The sequence below is a fragment of the Cherax quadricarinatus genome, chromosome 25 (genome assembly GCF_038502225.1).
Source record: "Cherax quadricarinatus isolate ZL_2023a chromosome 25, ASM3850222v1, whole genome shotgun sequence".
Classification (NCBI taxonomy): domain Eukaryota; kingdom Metazoa; phylum Arthropoda; class Malacostraca; order Decapoda; family Parastacidae; genus Cherax; species Cherax quadricarinatus.
This window is the reverse complement of record NC_091316.1, coordinates 26,025,103-26,042,705: the sequence shown is the minus strand read 5'-3', so window position 1 is coordinate 26,042,705 and position 17,603 is coordinate 26,025,103. Positions and strand designations below refer to the sequence as shown.

General features: G+C 39.8%; 1 protein-coding gene across 3 annotated transcripts in view; it reads right to left on the bottom strand.

Annotated features, from left to right (window-relative positions):
- Positions 1-4,090: 4,090 nt before the first annotated feature.
- LOC128689942 (maspardin) overlaps positions 4,091-17,603 on the bottom strand; it is a 157,390-nt gene continuing 143,877 nt past the window's right edge. For all 3 annotated transcript variants that reach the window (XM_070088671.1, XM_070088670.1, XM_070088668.1), the window contains one exon: positions 4,091-5,815. In XM_070088671.1, the coding sequence (XP_069944772.1) occupies positions 5,747-5,815 (69 nt within the window). In that variant the 3' untranslated portion in view covers positions 4,091-5,746. The remainder of the gene's footprint in view (positions 5,816-17,603) is intronic.

Genomic DNA, 17,603 nt, shown 5'->3' with positions numbered 1-17,603 from the left:
GCCAATGGTGCATTGTGGGAATGCCATTTCAGTAGTCTTTTTTCAGCGTGCCTAGCAGTAAGAAACAGGTGACTCCCCGGCAAATCTGGGACTCTTCTCTTCCCAAGCGATACTCTAACACAGATGGAAGTGTCGGTGAAGATCAATTTCATGGTTTTGAGGAGTTTGTGACCAAAAGCAATGCCCAGGATACCAAAAGAAAGACATAAAGAAAGAAAGAAAGAAGGAAGGAAAATGAAAGAAGTAGAAAGATAATTACTAGGAGGATGGAGGGGAAGTGAGCATCCGACCCAATTGTGTTGACAGGCGGTGGGGGAGTGAGTAATGAGACAATACAGTGGACCCTTGGTTATCGGCCGTAATCTGTTCCAAAAGGTTGGCTGATAACCGAAATAATATTTCCCATAAGAACACAATTAATCCATTCCAGACAAAAATATTCACAAAAAAAATTATTTTTTTAACAATTATGTAAGTATTACGTACCTTTATTGAAGGCTAATGCTGGCTTCTGGAAAACATGGAAGAGGAAAGAGGGAGGAGTTAGTGTTTGGAAGGGGAATCCCCCTCCATAAAGACTAGGTAGCAAAGCCTTCTCTAGGGTTACTTCGCTTCTTTGTCTTTTAATGCCACTAGGACCAGCTTGAAAGTCACTGGACCCCTGACTCACAACAAATTTGTCCATAGAGGTCTGTTTCTGGCATCTCTAATATTTTCCTGAAGTGGGACAGGGTTGTCACTGAACATGTTGCAGATATTGCTTGTTTCAGCTTGGTCAGAGTGGTGTTTCTCTACAAAAGCTTGCACCCTAACCCACATTGCACACACCTCTTTAATCTCTGTCACTTACTGCTACAGTATATTCATTACTTACCTTAAAATATTTGTAGTCTTAATGTAGGGCAAGAGGTGAGTAGTATTTATTTGTAGGAAGTCAGTGTAGGTAGCGGTAGATGTAGGTACAGTACACGTATATAATAATTTCTAACAACTACCTTTAGGTGCCATCATAAACAAAGGGAGAAGTAATGAATAATTCATGCCGAGAATTATAAACAAACACATATGAAGGGCGGTTGCTGCACCAGTTGCCAGATTCACGGTTTTCTCTAAAGTTGCATTAGAGAAAATGTAATGTTTACTCTCCATCCGACTCTCCATTGGATAACATATAAACATGTGATGAATAGTTTTGAAAACTGACAAGTTGTAGAATTGAGACACTTATGCAACACATGGGAATATTTATTGAGGAAACGTTTCGCCACACAGTGGCTTCATCAGTCCAGTACAAACCAGAAGGGTGTAAGGAGAGGAGGAGTTTTGAGGTAATCAGTCCCTCAGCCTGGAGTCGGTGTGTTCAGTCCATCAATCTTTCTACAAGATTGATGGACTGAACACATCGACTCCAGGCTGAGGGACTGATTACCTCAAAACTCCTCCTCTCCTTACACCCTTCTGGTTTGTATTAGACTGATGAAGCCACTGTGTGGCAAAACATTTCCTCAATAAAGATTCCCATGTGTTGCATAAGTGTCCCAATTCTTCAACATATACACATTGCATATTTATATGCTATGTTTATATGCTACACAATATGATTAATGAAAATGTCTATACATGTATTAACGTAAAAGAAGACATTTAATGTGGCAAAGAGCAATTATTAAATCTACATCGCATATAATAAACACTGCATGTTTATATGCTATGTGACATGTTTCTTATATAATTTTGAAGAAGATATAATAAATGGATTAATGAAAATGTCTATATTAATGTAAAATAAGACATTTAATGTACCAGTGATTATTATTAAATATACATCGTATACAAACATTGCATGTTTTTATATACTATGTAACGTGTTTCTTTGGGCCCATGGTTGCTTATTTTACAGTTGCACTCAATCAATAACCACAAAAAACAATGGATTATAGCAAAATGTTTGAATGAATGAGCAGAAGATTCCTCACTCGCCCAGAGACAAAGCCAAACTGACGCGCAAGCGGCCCAGCCGGTGGATGAACGCGTCCCAAACGGTCAATAACCAGGTGCCGAAAAACCGGCCGATAACCGAGTTGGCCAATAACCAAACCGGCCGATAACTGGGGGTCCACTGTATGTCATTTTGACAGCTGCCAGACCCTGACTCAGCACATTTAGAAGTCCACACACACAGCACAATGAAAGTGTCCAGTGACTATATGTGTATATATATTATAGAAACCAGAAGGAAGGAAGGAAGGAAGGAAGGAAAGAATGAAGAAAGAAAGAAAGGTAGGTAGGAATGATGTCACAGGAACATTTACCTAAGATAACTATCTAATACAACTGCCTGCTACTACTTTGAAAAAAACTGCTCAGACAAGGTGTTTTGTCTGTGCACATACAAAAAAACTCCCACAAAAATGCAGACACTCGTTTTGTGTGTGAGGAGTGTAAAACACCATTGTGTATGACACCATGTTTCAAAGAGTTCCACAAGCTGCAGAACTTCTAGAAACATGTCAGTGACTGTACATTTGTATATGTATTATAGAACAATAGTAATAAACAATTTTTTGTATTGTTTGTGTAAACAAGTTTTGTAAACAAAATACAGTGGACCCCCGCATAACGATGGCATCGCATAGCGATTTTTCCGCATAACGATTACTTTTATCGCAAAATTTTTGCCCCGCATACCGATTAAAAACCCGCATACCGATTTTCGTCCGAGACGCGTCCAATGTGCCCTCACATGTGCCGGCCGTCCCATTGTTTACCAGCCAGCCTCCGCGGTAACATCCAAGCATACACTCGGAATATTTCGTATTATTACAGTGTTTTTGGTGGTGTTTCTGGAAAATAAGTGACCATGGGCCCCAAGAAAGCTTCTAGTGCCAACCCTGTGGTAAAAAGGGTGAGAATTAGTATGGAAATTAAGAAAGATTTTGAAGGGTTTGGGGCTAACCCTGAGAAGCCTATGCCAGTTGTGGAATCCATTGTGCCTACTTCAAAGATTAAGGAAATGTGTGCAGAGTGGTTTGAACTGCAAACCTTTATAGATGAAAATCACCCTGACACAGCTGTTGCAAGCCGTGCTTGTGACTATTTCAATGACAATGTTATGGCCCATTTTAGGAAAGTCTTGAAGAAACGGGAGGTACAGAGCTCTATGGACAGATTTGTTGTGCGACAGAGGTCCAGTGACTCTGAAGCTGGTCCTAGTGGCATTAAAAGAAGAAGGGAAGTAACCCCAGAAAAGGACTTGCTACCTCAAGTCCTAATGGAAGGGGATTCCCCTTCTAAACAGTAAGAAGATAATGCTCTCCCCTCCTCCCATCCCATCAATCATCACCAGATCTTCAATAAAAGTGTCATGTAATTGTGCATGCCTTTTTCAGTTTGTGTGTATTAAAATTAACATTTCATGTGGTAAAAAAAATTTTTTTTCATACTTTTGGGCGTCTTGCACGGATTAATTTTATTTCCATTATTTCTTATGGGGAAAATTAATTCGCATAACGATTATTTCGCATAACGATGAGCCCTCTTGCACGGATTAAAATCGTTAACCGGGGGTCCACTGTACTGATAATTATGCTTGTGTGCTTATTGTGTTTTATACAATGAGTGTATATATGTACATTGCACCTTACTTTGGTCTCACAGGCCACATATGTGAAAAAAAAAAAAAAAAAAAAAACTTCCAATGCAAGTAAACCAATGTTTACCGGGTGAGCGGCATTCGCCCCTGTTACCATACTCAGCTCATTTTCTGCCAACTTTACTCCTCTATATCTTGATAAGTACCAATCGCAAAAATTTTTTTGTGGCTTAAAACAATCAGAAAATTGATCTTAACATTTTCATAAGAAAAAAAAATTTTTTTTTTTTTTTAATATTCTTCGACACCAGGAGACACTTCAGGATTTGGGGTTGTGACAGTCAAATGGTTAAGGGGTTAAGTACAAGCCATGTATGTACTATTAAAAATACTGGATATTCAATAAGCCTTGAAAATGAAAACATCATTAATGTGAGAAATATATACACCAGATAATACCCAATAAGAACAGAAAGATTGGTATAAAAAATGATCATATAAAAATTAATCTTAAATTTTACTTCATATAAACATACAAATTTTCACTTATACACGAATCTGTTATAATAGGCTAGTGTACAAAATCTCTCTCAGATTCAAAATTACAGTTCGTGTTAGCAGTACAGGATTCATAAGTACAGTCATCCCAGGCTTGATGCTGGTTTGCTTTATGCAAATTTGCTCTTGTGCATTGACTAGATTTCTACTAGTAATTACCTGTGTGTCATAAATTCAGTCTTATATGAGGTGCAGTTTGCAACACAAAGTGAGGATAGATGCAGTGCACATTTATTACTACAGCTGCTGTTATAAACACCATATATCCTGGAAAGCATCTATCACATAGAGCAAGGGACACTTGTACTGCATTATTAAGACACTTGGATGAGTAAGACATGTGCAACAGTTCGGTATCTTTATTGTCAAAACTTTTAGTTTTGTGGTAGCCAGTCCCTCAGCTTGGAGATGTTCAGCTCCATAGTTCAGTTCTATTGTTCAACACTATGGAGCCGAACACTTCTCCAGGCTAAGGGACTGACCACCTCAAAAACATATCTTCAAGGTTGATGGATTGATCACAGTCTTGCCTCTCTACTGCTTCTGCTGTCTCCTTTGTATTCGACTAACAAAGCTTACTGTATAGGTGAAACATTTTGACAATAAAGATACCCACTTGCCGCACATGTAGCTTACTTATCTGCTTGTCACTATAGTATACCATTATAATTATACTAAGACACTTACAGCAGAGCCAAGCCTTTATTAGACATTTCCCTCAATCATGAGATTTTTAAGTGAACAGTTGTCGAATATAGGCTTTCTCACATGTAAGCCTCTTTGTCAGCATTTTACCTCCCAACCATTTGTAAGTACTGTATAATTCATTATACTATTTCACATAATTATGATTGCTATCTTGAAAATTGGAAACTTTCAACACAGCATTTCAAGTGTATAATCTACTGCACATAGATCATTCATAATTCACTCATCTTCAACAGATGTTTACTTTACTGCCATTTGTACATAGCTGATATGAAGAGAATATTATTATTTATAACAATATATCATGAGTTAAAGTACATCTGCAAGTGTATTAATCTTATACAAAGATAATCCTTTTTCTTTATTACTAATACAAATTAGTAGTATTGTACCCAACTCATCATAGTGTATGATATTATATTTTGAATGTAAAATGTTTGAGAGATTTACTTGTCATCTTTTGTGTTCAGGTTATTGCAGAAGGAAAAGACCAACAATCCTGGCAGAGTGCAAAGATTTAACAGGCCTCAGTTTTGCTCTGCTATGCCTGGGTGGGTGCCTCCTTGGGTGGTTGCTGTTTACCAACTCTAAAGATAATATTTGGAAATGAAACTGTAGACAACCCCCACCTGAAAGCCCTAAGGTATCCACAGAAGGAAAACTTAATAAACAAGGTAAAAAACATAGGTATCTTTCCTACCTGGCATTCCCATTACAATAATAATAATTCAACAGATGTATAAAAGCATAATATAGAAAATAAATTTCTGAGGTTGGCATAACTAGCAAATGTATGTATCAAATACAATTTATAGGATATAATAGACATATTAACACAATGCTACTACAAATGTAAATCTGTCTTACTAAGGCAATATCTGGGCACTGCTATCGGTCAACAGGGGTGCCAGAGTCAGAAGCACTTAAGTGACTGCCCTCGTGTGCTCGAAGGTGAACCTAGAAAGGAAAAAGCAGACTAGACTAACTGCAATGTGACATACAATAAAATGCCTGGTTAGGATAAAAAAAAAGTTTAGTATACATACACTGTATATACAACAATCTCTTGCTATAGTACTGTAAACTCATGTCATCCACAAGTGATATATTTCCAGGGAGTTATGTAAATGGTGAATGGCAAATGTACTTTAATTACCTGCAATGATAAATAAAGGATTAAAGCCTAGGGGTAGAAAGCTTCCAATTCTAAAAATTATTTTAGGCAACACAAATAGTTTGAGGACTGTGATTTTTGGAGCACTGCTGATGCAGTTTAGGATGAATATCACAAATTAGATATACAACATATGGAAATTTTGTTGAAAATAAGAAAAAGTTTTGGAGTGGGATTAATAAGCTGAGGAAGCCTAGGGAATGAATGCATTTGACAGTTAAAAATAGGAGAGGAGAGTTATTAAATGGATAGGTAGAGATATTGGGAAGATGGAAGGAATATTTTGAGGAATTGTTAAATGTTGATGAAGATAAGGAAGCTGTGATTTCGTGTATAGGGCAAGGAGAACTAACATCTTGTAGGAGTGAGGAAGAGCCAGTTGAGAGTGTGGGGGAAGTTCGTGAGGCAGTGGGTAGAATGAAAGGTGGTAAGGCAGCTGAGACTGATGGGATAAAGATAGAAATGTTAAAAGAAGGTGGGGATATAGTTTTGGAGTGGTTGGTGCTTTTATTTAATAAATGTATAGAAGAGGGTAAGGTACCTAGGGACTGGAAGAGAGAATGCATAGTTCCATTGTATAAAGGCAAATGGAACAAAAGAGTGCAAAAATTATAAGGGAATAAGTCCCCTACCACAATTACTCTCTCACTTGGCTCAAAAGTTCCTACACACTCGCTTAAAAATCCCCCCAAATCTCTCTCTCTCTTCTCTACCTGGAGAGGAGAGGAGAGGTAGGTAGGTAGGTTAGGTAGGTTAGGTAGGTTAGGTAGGTTAGGTAGGTTAGGTAGGTTAGGTAGGTTAGGTAGGTAGGTAGGTAGGTTAGGTAGGTTAGGTAGGTTAGGTAGGTTAGGTAGGTAGGTAGGTTAGGTAGGTTAGGTAGGTAGGCAGGTAGATATGTGTATGTGTATATGTGTATATGTGTATATGTGTATATGTGTATATGTGTATATGTGTATATGTGTATATGTGTATGTGTGTATATGTGTATGTGTGTGTGTGTGTGTGTGTGTGTGTGTGTGTGTGTGTGTGTGTGTGTGTGTGTGTGTGTGTGTGTGTGTGTGTGTGTGTGTGTGTGTGTGCGCGCGCGTGTGCACACGCGTACAGTGGACCCTTGAGTTTCAGCAGCCTTGACTTTCGTGAAATTCGACCTTCGGCGAGTCTTTTTTGGCAAAATTTGGCCTCGAGTTTCGTGATTAGACTCGTGTTTCGGCGACCGTCCGGTACCCTTCTGCCCATCACCGCGCACACCAAGCCAATCTCCCACGATATTCACCCTCAGTGTGCCACTGTTTACCAACACGTGACCATCACCCTGCGGGTTCATACAATACATTTCATAATAATCCATTGTTTTTTGTGCTTGCAACTGCTAAATAAGTCATCATGAACCCAAGAAAAGCTAGTGCAAGCTCTTTAGTAAATAAAATGAGGAACACGATCCAGAGGGATTTTGAAGGGTTTGAGGCAGACCCTGTCCCTGCCGACCCTCTGCCTGTTGTGGAAGGTGTTGTGGCATTGGGCAAGTCCATGGGGTTGGAGGTGAGTGACAGGGATGTGGAAGAGTTGGTGGAGGACCACAGAGAAGAGCTAACCACTGACGAACTGCAAGAGCTTCAACTGGAACAGCATCAGACCACAGCCGAGGAACTTGCTTCAGAGGAGGAGGAAAAGAGTGAAGGAGGTTCCTTCTTCAGTGATTAGGGACATGTGTGGAATGTGGAATGAGTTGCAAAGTTTTGTTGAAAAGTATCACCCTAACCAAGCTGAAACAACTGAAAACATCTGCAACATGTACAATGACTGTTGTGTCCCACTTCAGGGAAATCTTAAAGAAACGCCAGAAAAAGACCTCTCTGGACAGATATTTTGTGCGACAAGGGTCCGGTGACTCTCAAGTTGTTCCCAGTGGCATTAAAAGAAGAAGGGAAGTAACCCCAGATAAGGACTTGCTACCTAAAGTCCTAATGGAAGGAGATTCTCCTTCCAAACAATAGTGTACACCTTCCTCCTATCCCCTCCTCCCGGGAGGTCTTCCATCCACCCAGAAGTCTTCAGTAAAGGTAAGTGTAATATTATTTTTTATATGCATGTACTTGATTTCTCATTGATTTCAGTATATAAATCTTTATTTAATTTGAAAAAAAAAATTATTTTAATATTTTTGAGTGTCTGGAATGGATTAATTTTATTTCCATTATTTCTTATGGGGAAAATGGTTTCGAGTTTCGTGAATTTCGACTTTCAGCAGGCTCTCTGGAACGGATTAATCACGAAACAGCTTCAGAGAGAACCTTGAATTTTCCTTGAAGCAAGTTTATTCTTTTATCTGAGGATGAGGGTCCCTAGGACAGTTCTAGAGGTGGTACCTCCCTATATATATACAGTGGTCCCTCAATAATCGTCCATAAACCATTCCTGGAAGTGGGACTATTATCGAAATGGACGATTTACGAATCAATTTTCCCCATAAGAAATAATGTAAATTCAATTAATCCGTTCCTGACACCCAGAAGTATTAAAACAAAAAATTTTTTACATGAAATATAGATGTAGTACATAAACAATACAGTGGCACATGATGAATTAAACATTAACAGAATAACACTTACCTTTATTGGTGATTCTTCTTTGTGTATGGAAGACTGGAGAAGGAGACTGATTGGATGAATTACTGTTTGGAAGGGGAATCCCCTTCCATCAACACCTCAGGTACCAATTGCTTTTCTAGGGTTACTTCTCTTCTCCGTTTCTTAATGCCACTAGGACCACCCTGAGTCACTGGAGTCCTGTCTTGCAAAAAAACTGTCCAGAGAGCTCTGTTTCTGGCGTCTCTTTAAAACTTCCCTAAAATGGGCCAAGACTCTGTCACTGTACAAGTTGCCGATATGGCTTGCAACATCCTTCTCTGGGTGATGTTTCTCCATAAATCTTTCCATCCTACCCCACATTTCAAAAATCTCCTTAATTTCTGAAGGTGGCACCTTCCTCCATCTCTCTTCCTCCTCCTCTGCAGCAAGATTCAGAGCTGCGATCTGTTGCTGTTCCTGCTGAAGCTCTTGCAGCTCCTCAGTGGTTAGCTCTTCATTGTGGTCCTCCACCAACTCTTCCACATCCTCCAAACTCACATCCAACCCCATGGAAGTCCCCAGTGCCACAAAGGATTTAACAACTGACATAGGCTCATCAGGGTCAGCCCCAAACCCTTCAAAATCCCTCTTGTGGATACAATCTGGCCACAATTTTCTCCAAGCAGAGTTCAAAGTCCTGGTAGTCAGTCCCTCCCAGGTCTTACCTATAAGGCTTATGCAATGGAGAATACTGAAATGTTCTTTCCAAAAATCTCGTAGGGTCAAGTGAGTGTCTGAGGTCACATTCAAGCACCTTTCAAACATTGCTTTGGTGTAGAGTTTTTTAAAGTTTGCAATGACCTGCTGGTCCATGGGCTGGAGGAGAGGAGTGGCATTCGGGGGCAAGAACTTTACTGTGATGAACCCAAACTCCTTCAGAATTAGGTCATCCAAGTTTGGAGGATGAGCAGGTGCATTGTCCATTACTAGGAGGCACTTGAGATCCAATTTCTTTTCCAGGAGGTAATTCTTCACACTAGGGCCAAACACTTCATTGAACCACTCTACAAAAACTTCCCTCGTGACCCATGCCTTACTATTAGATTTCCAAAACACACACAATTTACTCTTCATAACATTGTTTTTCCTGAACACTCTGGGATTTTCAAAATGGTACACTAGTAATGGCTTCACTTTGAAATCCCCACTAGCATTAGCACAGAACATTAGCGTCAGCCTGTCTTTCATAGGCTTGTGTCCTGGCATTGCCTTTTCCTCTTGTGTAATGAAGGTCCTCTTTGGCATTTTCTTCCAAAAGAGGCCTGTTTCGTCACAATTGAACACTTATTCAGGTTTCAGTCCTTCAGCCTCTATGTACTCCTGGAATTCATGCACATATTTTTCAGCCGCCTTGTGGTCCGAACTGGCAGCCTCACCATGCCTTACCACACTGTGTATGCCAGTACGCTTCTTAAATCTCTCAAACCAGCCTTTGCTGGCCTTAAATTCACTCACATCACTAGTTGCAGGCAATTTCTTTACCAAATCGTCATGCAACTGCCTAGCCTTTTCACAAATAAGCGACGTCATAAGACTGTCTCCTGCTAATTGTTTCTCATTTATCCACACCAATAATAACTTCTCAACATCTTCGAGTACTGGTGATCTTATTTTTGTCAGCATATTTACCCCCTTTGCAACAACAGCATCCTTGATTTCCTTTTTCTTGGCTATGATGGAAGATATGGTTGTACGGGATTTGTTATACATCCTGGCCAGTTCGCCCACACGTACGCCACTATCATATTGTTCAATGATGTTTCTCTTAAATTCAATCGTATTTCTCACCTTCTTTACCAAAGGCTTGGCACTAGGAGCTTTCTTTGGAGCCATGGTAGCTTATTTAGCACTTAAATAACTTGCAAGCACTAAAATAAATGAAATATTATGAAATATTTCGCTGGAGCACGTGAGGGGACCGTCGCTCACTGGTAAACAATGGCACACTGGCTGGGAAGGAAAGGCCGAGGCGGCTCGAGGCCGCTCAGACCGTGAGTACGCGTCCGGGACGAAGGACTATTAGCGAGTTACCGGACCATTTCCGAGCCAATATTTTGACGAAAAAACAGGACTATTTCCGAAATGGACGACTTTCAGGCCGGACGATTATTGAGGGACCACTGTATATAATATATATATATATATATACACATACACACATACACCTACCATCCGACTTACGACCAAGCTTGGTTCGTACCAACCGGTCGTAAGTCGAAATGGACATAAGTCGAACCTTTGAAAATTGCCGACATATTGGGTAGGGCATAATGTCAAAACTTTCCTATATAAACTACCTACATAATACTGTAATGTAATGTACAATCATTATTTCATTCTTTTTACCATAATTTACTTCTATTGTTGCATTTTAATTATTTATGTACTGTATATAATGTATACATGGTAGTGATATGTATTGTAAATTTTACATCGCATACAGTATCATATGTTACTATTATCTTTATGTATTGTCGACACAGTGGAATGGGAGAATACCACTGGTAGTGTCATCCTACCAGAATGTTGTGTAACCTATACCCTAAGTAAAGAGAAACAACTCTGGAACATGTGTAATACGTATCTGGCTGGCTGGCTGGGTGGCCGGGTCTGTGGTTGGCCGGGTGGCTGGCTGGCTGGCTGGCTGGATGGGTGGTTAGATGGGTGGGTGGGTGGTTAGATGGGTGGGTGGGTGGCTGGATGGGTGGGTGGGTGGGTGGGTGGGTGGGCAGTTGGCTGACTGGCTGACCGAATGTGCCTGTCTCTTTGTATCTCTCTCTCTCTCTCACTGGTACACGTATGTCAAGTTATCATACATACATGTATTATAAATTACCTAGGATAACCCAAAAAATCCAGACAAAGTGCTATACAGTGGATGTGTGCTCCAGTGCCCTAAATTAATAATAGTAATATTAATAATCATTATTATTACAATAATAAATATGTACTAATATTAATATTATTATTATTAAGCTATAATATAATAATCGTGTCCACTCATTACTTACCTTAAAATATCTGTAGTTTTAATGTAGAGTGAGAGGTGAGTAAACAAGATTAAATGAATAAATGAGAGAGAGAATGAGAATGTAGAATGTTCATGAGTTATGTAAACAAACGTTGTTGTTGTTGTTACCAGCCCGGACATGAATGGTTCCTGTTCACTGTCAAGCTGACCAGAAAAATTTCTCATATTTGTTAATTTATATGTTATGTAGCATGTTTATTATATAATTTTGAAAAAAAAATCATAGATGGATTAAGCAAAATGTCTATATTAACGTTTTATACACATTTAATGCGCCTCAGTGATTATTATTATCATCATTATTAATATGGCATCTTCAAGACCAAGGACACTCTTAATGAGTGGCTGAGACAGACAAGCAAAGACAGACAGACACACAGGTAGACAGAAAGACAGACACATAGGTAGACAGACAGACAGAAAGACACACACACAGGAAGACACAGAGACACAGGTAGACAGAAAGACACACAGGTAGACAGAAAGACACAGGTAAACAGAAAGACACAGGTAGACAGAAAGACAGACACACAGGTAGACAAAGACACACACACAAGTAGACAGAAAGACACACACACTAGTAGACAGACAAATAGACACAGAGATACAGACAGATATACAGGCAGAGAGATACAGACGGGTTTATGTGCAACAGTGAAAACAGAGAGTTCGAGAGTAAGAGCCTTTCTTGCCACAATCTCCAGTGCAAGATTCAGACTTCATCTTAGGGGCCATGGTGAAATTTACTGTCCAGTTAGTACAGTTAATACAGTATGATGCTGCTGATAGGGCAGGGTTACTCAAATTGATGCTGCCTGCATGACACATTGCCCCCGTGAGTATTGTCAAATATTGTACAGTGGTGTGCATCAGCCGGCCCAGCCCAGCTGCATGGTCGTAGGTCGAGTGGACGTGTGTCAAGCAGGTCGTAAGTCGGATGGTAGGTGTGTGTGTAATATATATATATATATATATATATATATATATATATGCATATATATATATATATATACATTATATATATATACATATATATACATATACATATATATACATATACATATATATACATATACATATATATACATATATATATATATATATATATATATAAATATACACACACACACACACACACACACACACACACACACACACACACACACACACACACAGGACCCCCGGTTTACAATGGCATCGGTATCTGATAAATTCGGTATTCGATACATTTTAATGCAAAAATTTTGCCTCGGTTCCCGTTAAAAAACCCGGTATACGTGATTTGTCCGAGACGTGTCAACGTGTGGCCTGAACTGCCCCGTGTGTGCCAGTGTTTACAAGCCAGTCAGTGTGCACGCATCTAAGGATACATTCGGTACATTCCATATTATCACAGTGTTTTTGGTGCTTGTTTCTGCAAACTAAGTCACCATGGGCCCCAAGAAAGCTTCTAGTGCCAACCCTTCAAGAAAAAGAGTGCTAATGACTATTGAAATGAAGAAAGAGATAATTGCAAAGTACGAAAGTGGAGTGCATGTGTCGGAGCTGGCCAGGTTGTATACTAAACCCCAATCAACCATCGCTACTATAGTGACCAAGAAAACGGCAATCAAGGAAGCTGTTGTTGCAAAAGGTGCAACTGTGATTACGAAACAGTGACCACAAGTGTTAGAAAATGTTGAGAGACTGTTATTGGTGTGGATAAATGAAGTCTGAGTACCTCTGCAAAAACAGTGATAATGTGTGAGTGTGGTGAAAGTGCTGAATGATGATGAAAGTATTTTCTTTTTGGGGATTTTCTTTCTTTTTTTTGGGTCACCCTGCCTCGGTGGGAAACGGCCGACTTGTTGAAAAAAAAAAAAATGAAAAACAGATAGCAGGAGATAGCATATCTCAAGCGATCATTTGTGAAAAGGCTAGGCAGTTGCAAGACGATTTGGTAAAGAAATTGCCTGCAACTAGTGGTGATGCAAGTGAATTTAAGGCCAGCAAAGGTTGGTTTGAAAGATTTAAGAATCGTAGTGGCATACATAGTGTGATTAGGCATGGTGAGGCTGCCAGTTCGGACCAAAAAGCAGCTGAAACATATGTGAAGGAATTCAAGGATTACATAGACAGTGAAGACATGAAACCTGAACAAGTGTTTAATTGCGACGAAACAGGCCTGTTTTGGAAGAAATTGCCAAGCAGGACCTACATTACTGAGGAGGAAAAGGCACTCCCAGAACATAAGCCTATGAAAGACAGGCTTACTCTTCTGATGTGTGCCAATGCTAGTGGTGATTGCAAAGTGAAGCCTTTATTGGTGTATCACTCAGAAACTCCCAGAGCATTCTGGCAAAAGAATGTCTTCCCCATGGATTTTTATATATTTTTTTTTATTATCACACTGGCCGATTCCCACCAAGGCAGGGTGGCCCGAAAAAGAAAAACTTTCACCATCATTCACTCCATCACTCTCTTGCCAGAAGGGTGCTCTACACTACAGCTTTTAAACTGCAACATTAACACCCCTCCTTCAGAGTGCAGGCACTGTACTTCCCATCTCCAGGACTCAAGTCCGGCCTGCCGGTTTCCCTGAACCCCTTCATAAATGTTACTTTGCTCACACTCCAACAGCATGTCAAGTATTAAAAACCATTTGTCTCCATTCACTCCTATCAAACACACTCACGCATGCCTGCTGGAAGTCCAAGCCCCTCGCACACAAAACCTCCTTTACCCCCTCCCTCCAACCTTTCCTAGGCTGACCCCAACCGCGCCTTCCTTCCACTACAGACTGATACACTCTTGAAGTTATTCTGTTTCGCTCCATTCTCTCCACATGTCCGAACCACCTCAACAACCCTTCCTCAGCCCTCTGGACAACAGTTTTGGTAATCCTGCACCTCCTCCTAACTTCCAAACTACGAATTCTCTGCATTATATTCACACCACACATTGCTCTCCGACATGACATCTCCACTGCCTCCAGCCTTCTCCTCGCTGCAACATTCATCACCCATGCTTCACACGCATATAAGAGCGTTGGTAAAACTATACTCTCATACATTCCCCTCTTTGCCTCCAAGGACAAAGTTCTTTGTCTCCACAGACTCCTAAGTGCACCACTCACCCTTTTCCCCTCATCAATTCTATGATTCGCCTCATCTTTCATAGACCCATCCGCTGACACGTCCACTCCCAAATATCTGAATACATTCACCTCCTCCATACTCTCTCCCTCCAATCTGATATCCAATCTTTCATCACCTAATCTTTTTGTTATCCTCAACCTTACTCTTTCCTGTATTCACTTTCAATTTTCTTCTTTTGCACACCCTACCAAATTCATCCACCAATCTCTGCAACTTCTCTTCAGAATCTCCCAAGAGCACAGTGTCATCAGCAAAGAGCAACTGTGACAACTCCCACTTTATGTGTGATTCTTTATCTTTTAACTCCACGCCTCTTGCCAAGACCCTCGCATTTATTTCTCTTACAACCCCATCTATAAATATATTAAACAACCACGGTGACATCACACATCCTTGTCTAAGGCCTACTTTTACTGGGAAATAATTTCCCTCTTTCCTATGTACTCTAACTTGAGCCTCACTATCCTCGTAAAAACTCTTCACTGCTTTCAGTAACCTACCTCCTACACCATACACCTGCAACATCTGCCACATTGCCCCCCTATCCACCCTGTCATACGCCTTTTCCAAATCCATAAATGCCACAAAGACCTCCTTAGCCTTATCTAAATACTGTTCACTTATATGTTTCACTGTAAACACCTGGTCCACACACCCCCTACCTTTCCTAAAGCCTCCTTGTTCATCTGCTATCCTATTCTCAGTCTTACTTTTAATTTTTTCAATAATAATTATACCATACACTTTACCAGGTATACTCAACAGACTTATCCCCCTATAATTTTTGCACTCTCTTTTATCCCCTTTGCCTTTATACAAAGGAACTATGCATGCTCTCTGCCAATCCCTAGGTACCTTACCCTCTTCCATACATTTATTAAATAATTGCACCAACCACTCCAAAACTATATCCCCACCTGCTTTTAACATTTCTATCTTTATCCCATTAATCCCGGTTGCCTTACCCCCTTTCATTTTACCTACTACCTCACGAACTTCCCCCACACTCACAACTGGCTCTTCCTCACTCCTACAAGATGTTGTTCCTCCTTGCCCTATACACGAAATCACAGCTTCCCTATCTTCATCAACATTTAACAATTCCTCAAAATATTCCCTCCATCTTCCCAATACCTCTAACTCTCCATTTAATAACTCTCCTCTCCTATTTTTAACTGACAAATCCATTTGTTCTCTAGGCTTTCTTAACTTGTTAATCTCACTCCAAAACTTTTTCTTATTTTCAACAAAATTTGTTGATAACATCTCACCCACTCTCTCATTTGCTCTCTTTTTACATTGCTTCACCACTCTCTTAACCTCTCTCTTTTTCTCCATATACTCTTCCCTCCTTTCATCACTTCTACTTTGTAAAAACTTCTCATATGCTAACTTTTTCTCCCTTACTACTCTCTTCACATCATCATTCCACCAATCGCTCCTCTTCCCTCCCGCACCCACTTTCCTGTAACCACAAACTTCTGCTGAACACTCTAACACTACATTTTTAAACCTACCCCATACCTCTTCGACCCCATTGCCTATGCTCTCATTAGCCCATCTATCCTCCAATAGCTGTTTATATCTTACCCTAACTGCCTCCTCTTTTACTTTATAAACCTTCACCTCTCTCTTCCCTGATGCTTCTATTCTCCTTGTATCCCATCTACCTTTTACTCTCAGTGTAGCTACATCTAGAAAGTGATCTGATATATCTGTGGCCCCTCTATAAACATGTACATCCTGAAGTCTACTCAACAGTCTTTTATCTACCAATACATAATCCAACAAACTACTGTCATTTTGCCCTACATCATATCTTATATACTTATTTATCCTCTTTTTCTTAAAATATGTATTACCTATAACTAAACCCCTTTCTATACAAAGTTCAATCAAAGGGCTCCCATTATCATTTACACCTGGCACCCCAAACTTACCTACCACACCCTCTCTAAAAGTTTCTCCTACTTTAGCATTAAGATCCCCTACCACAATTACTCTCTCACTTGGTTCAAAGGCTCCTATACATTCACTTAACATCTCCCAAAATCTCTCTCTCTCCTCTGCATTCCTCTCTTCTCCAGGTGCATACACGCTTATTATGACCCACTTCTCGCATCCAACCTTTACTTTAATCCACATAATTCTTGAATTTACACATTCATATTCTCTTTTCTCCTTCCATAACTGATCATTCAACATTACTGCTACCCCTTCCTTTGCTCTAACTCTCTCAGATACTCCAGATTTAATCCCATTTATTTCCCCCCATGGAGATAAGAGGAAATAAACAAGAACAAGAATTAGAAAGAAAATAGAAGAAAACCCAGAGGGGTGTGTATATATATGCTTGTACACGTACGTGTAGTGTGACCTAAGTGTAAGTAGAAGTAGCAAGACGTACCTGTAATCTTGCATGTTTATAAGACAGCCAAAAGACACCAGCAATCCTACCATCATGTAAAACAATTACAGGCTTTCGTTTTACACTCACTTGGCAGGACGGTAGAAATCCAATTAATCCATTCCAGACCCCCAAAAGTATTAAACAAAATATTTTTTTTTTACGAAAGCCTGTAATTGTTTTACATGATGGTAGGATTACTGGTGTCCATTTTTCTGTCTCATATACATGCAAGATTTCAGGTACATCTTGCTACTTCTAGTTACACTTAGGTCACACCACACATACATGTACAAGCATATATATACATACCCATATTGGTTTTCTTCTATTTACTTACTAGTTCTTGTTCTTGTTTATTTCCTCTCA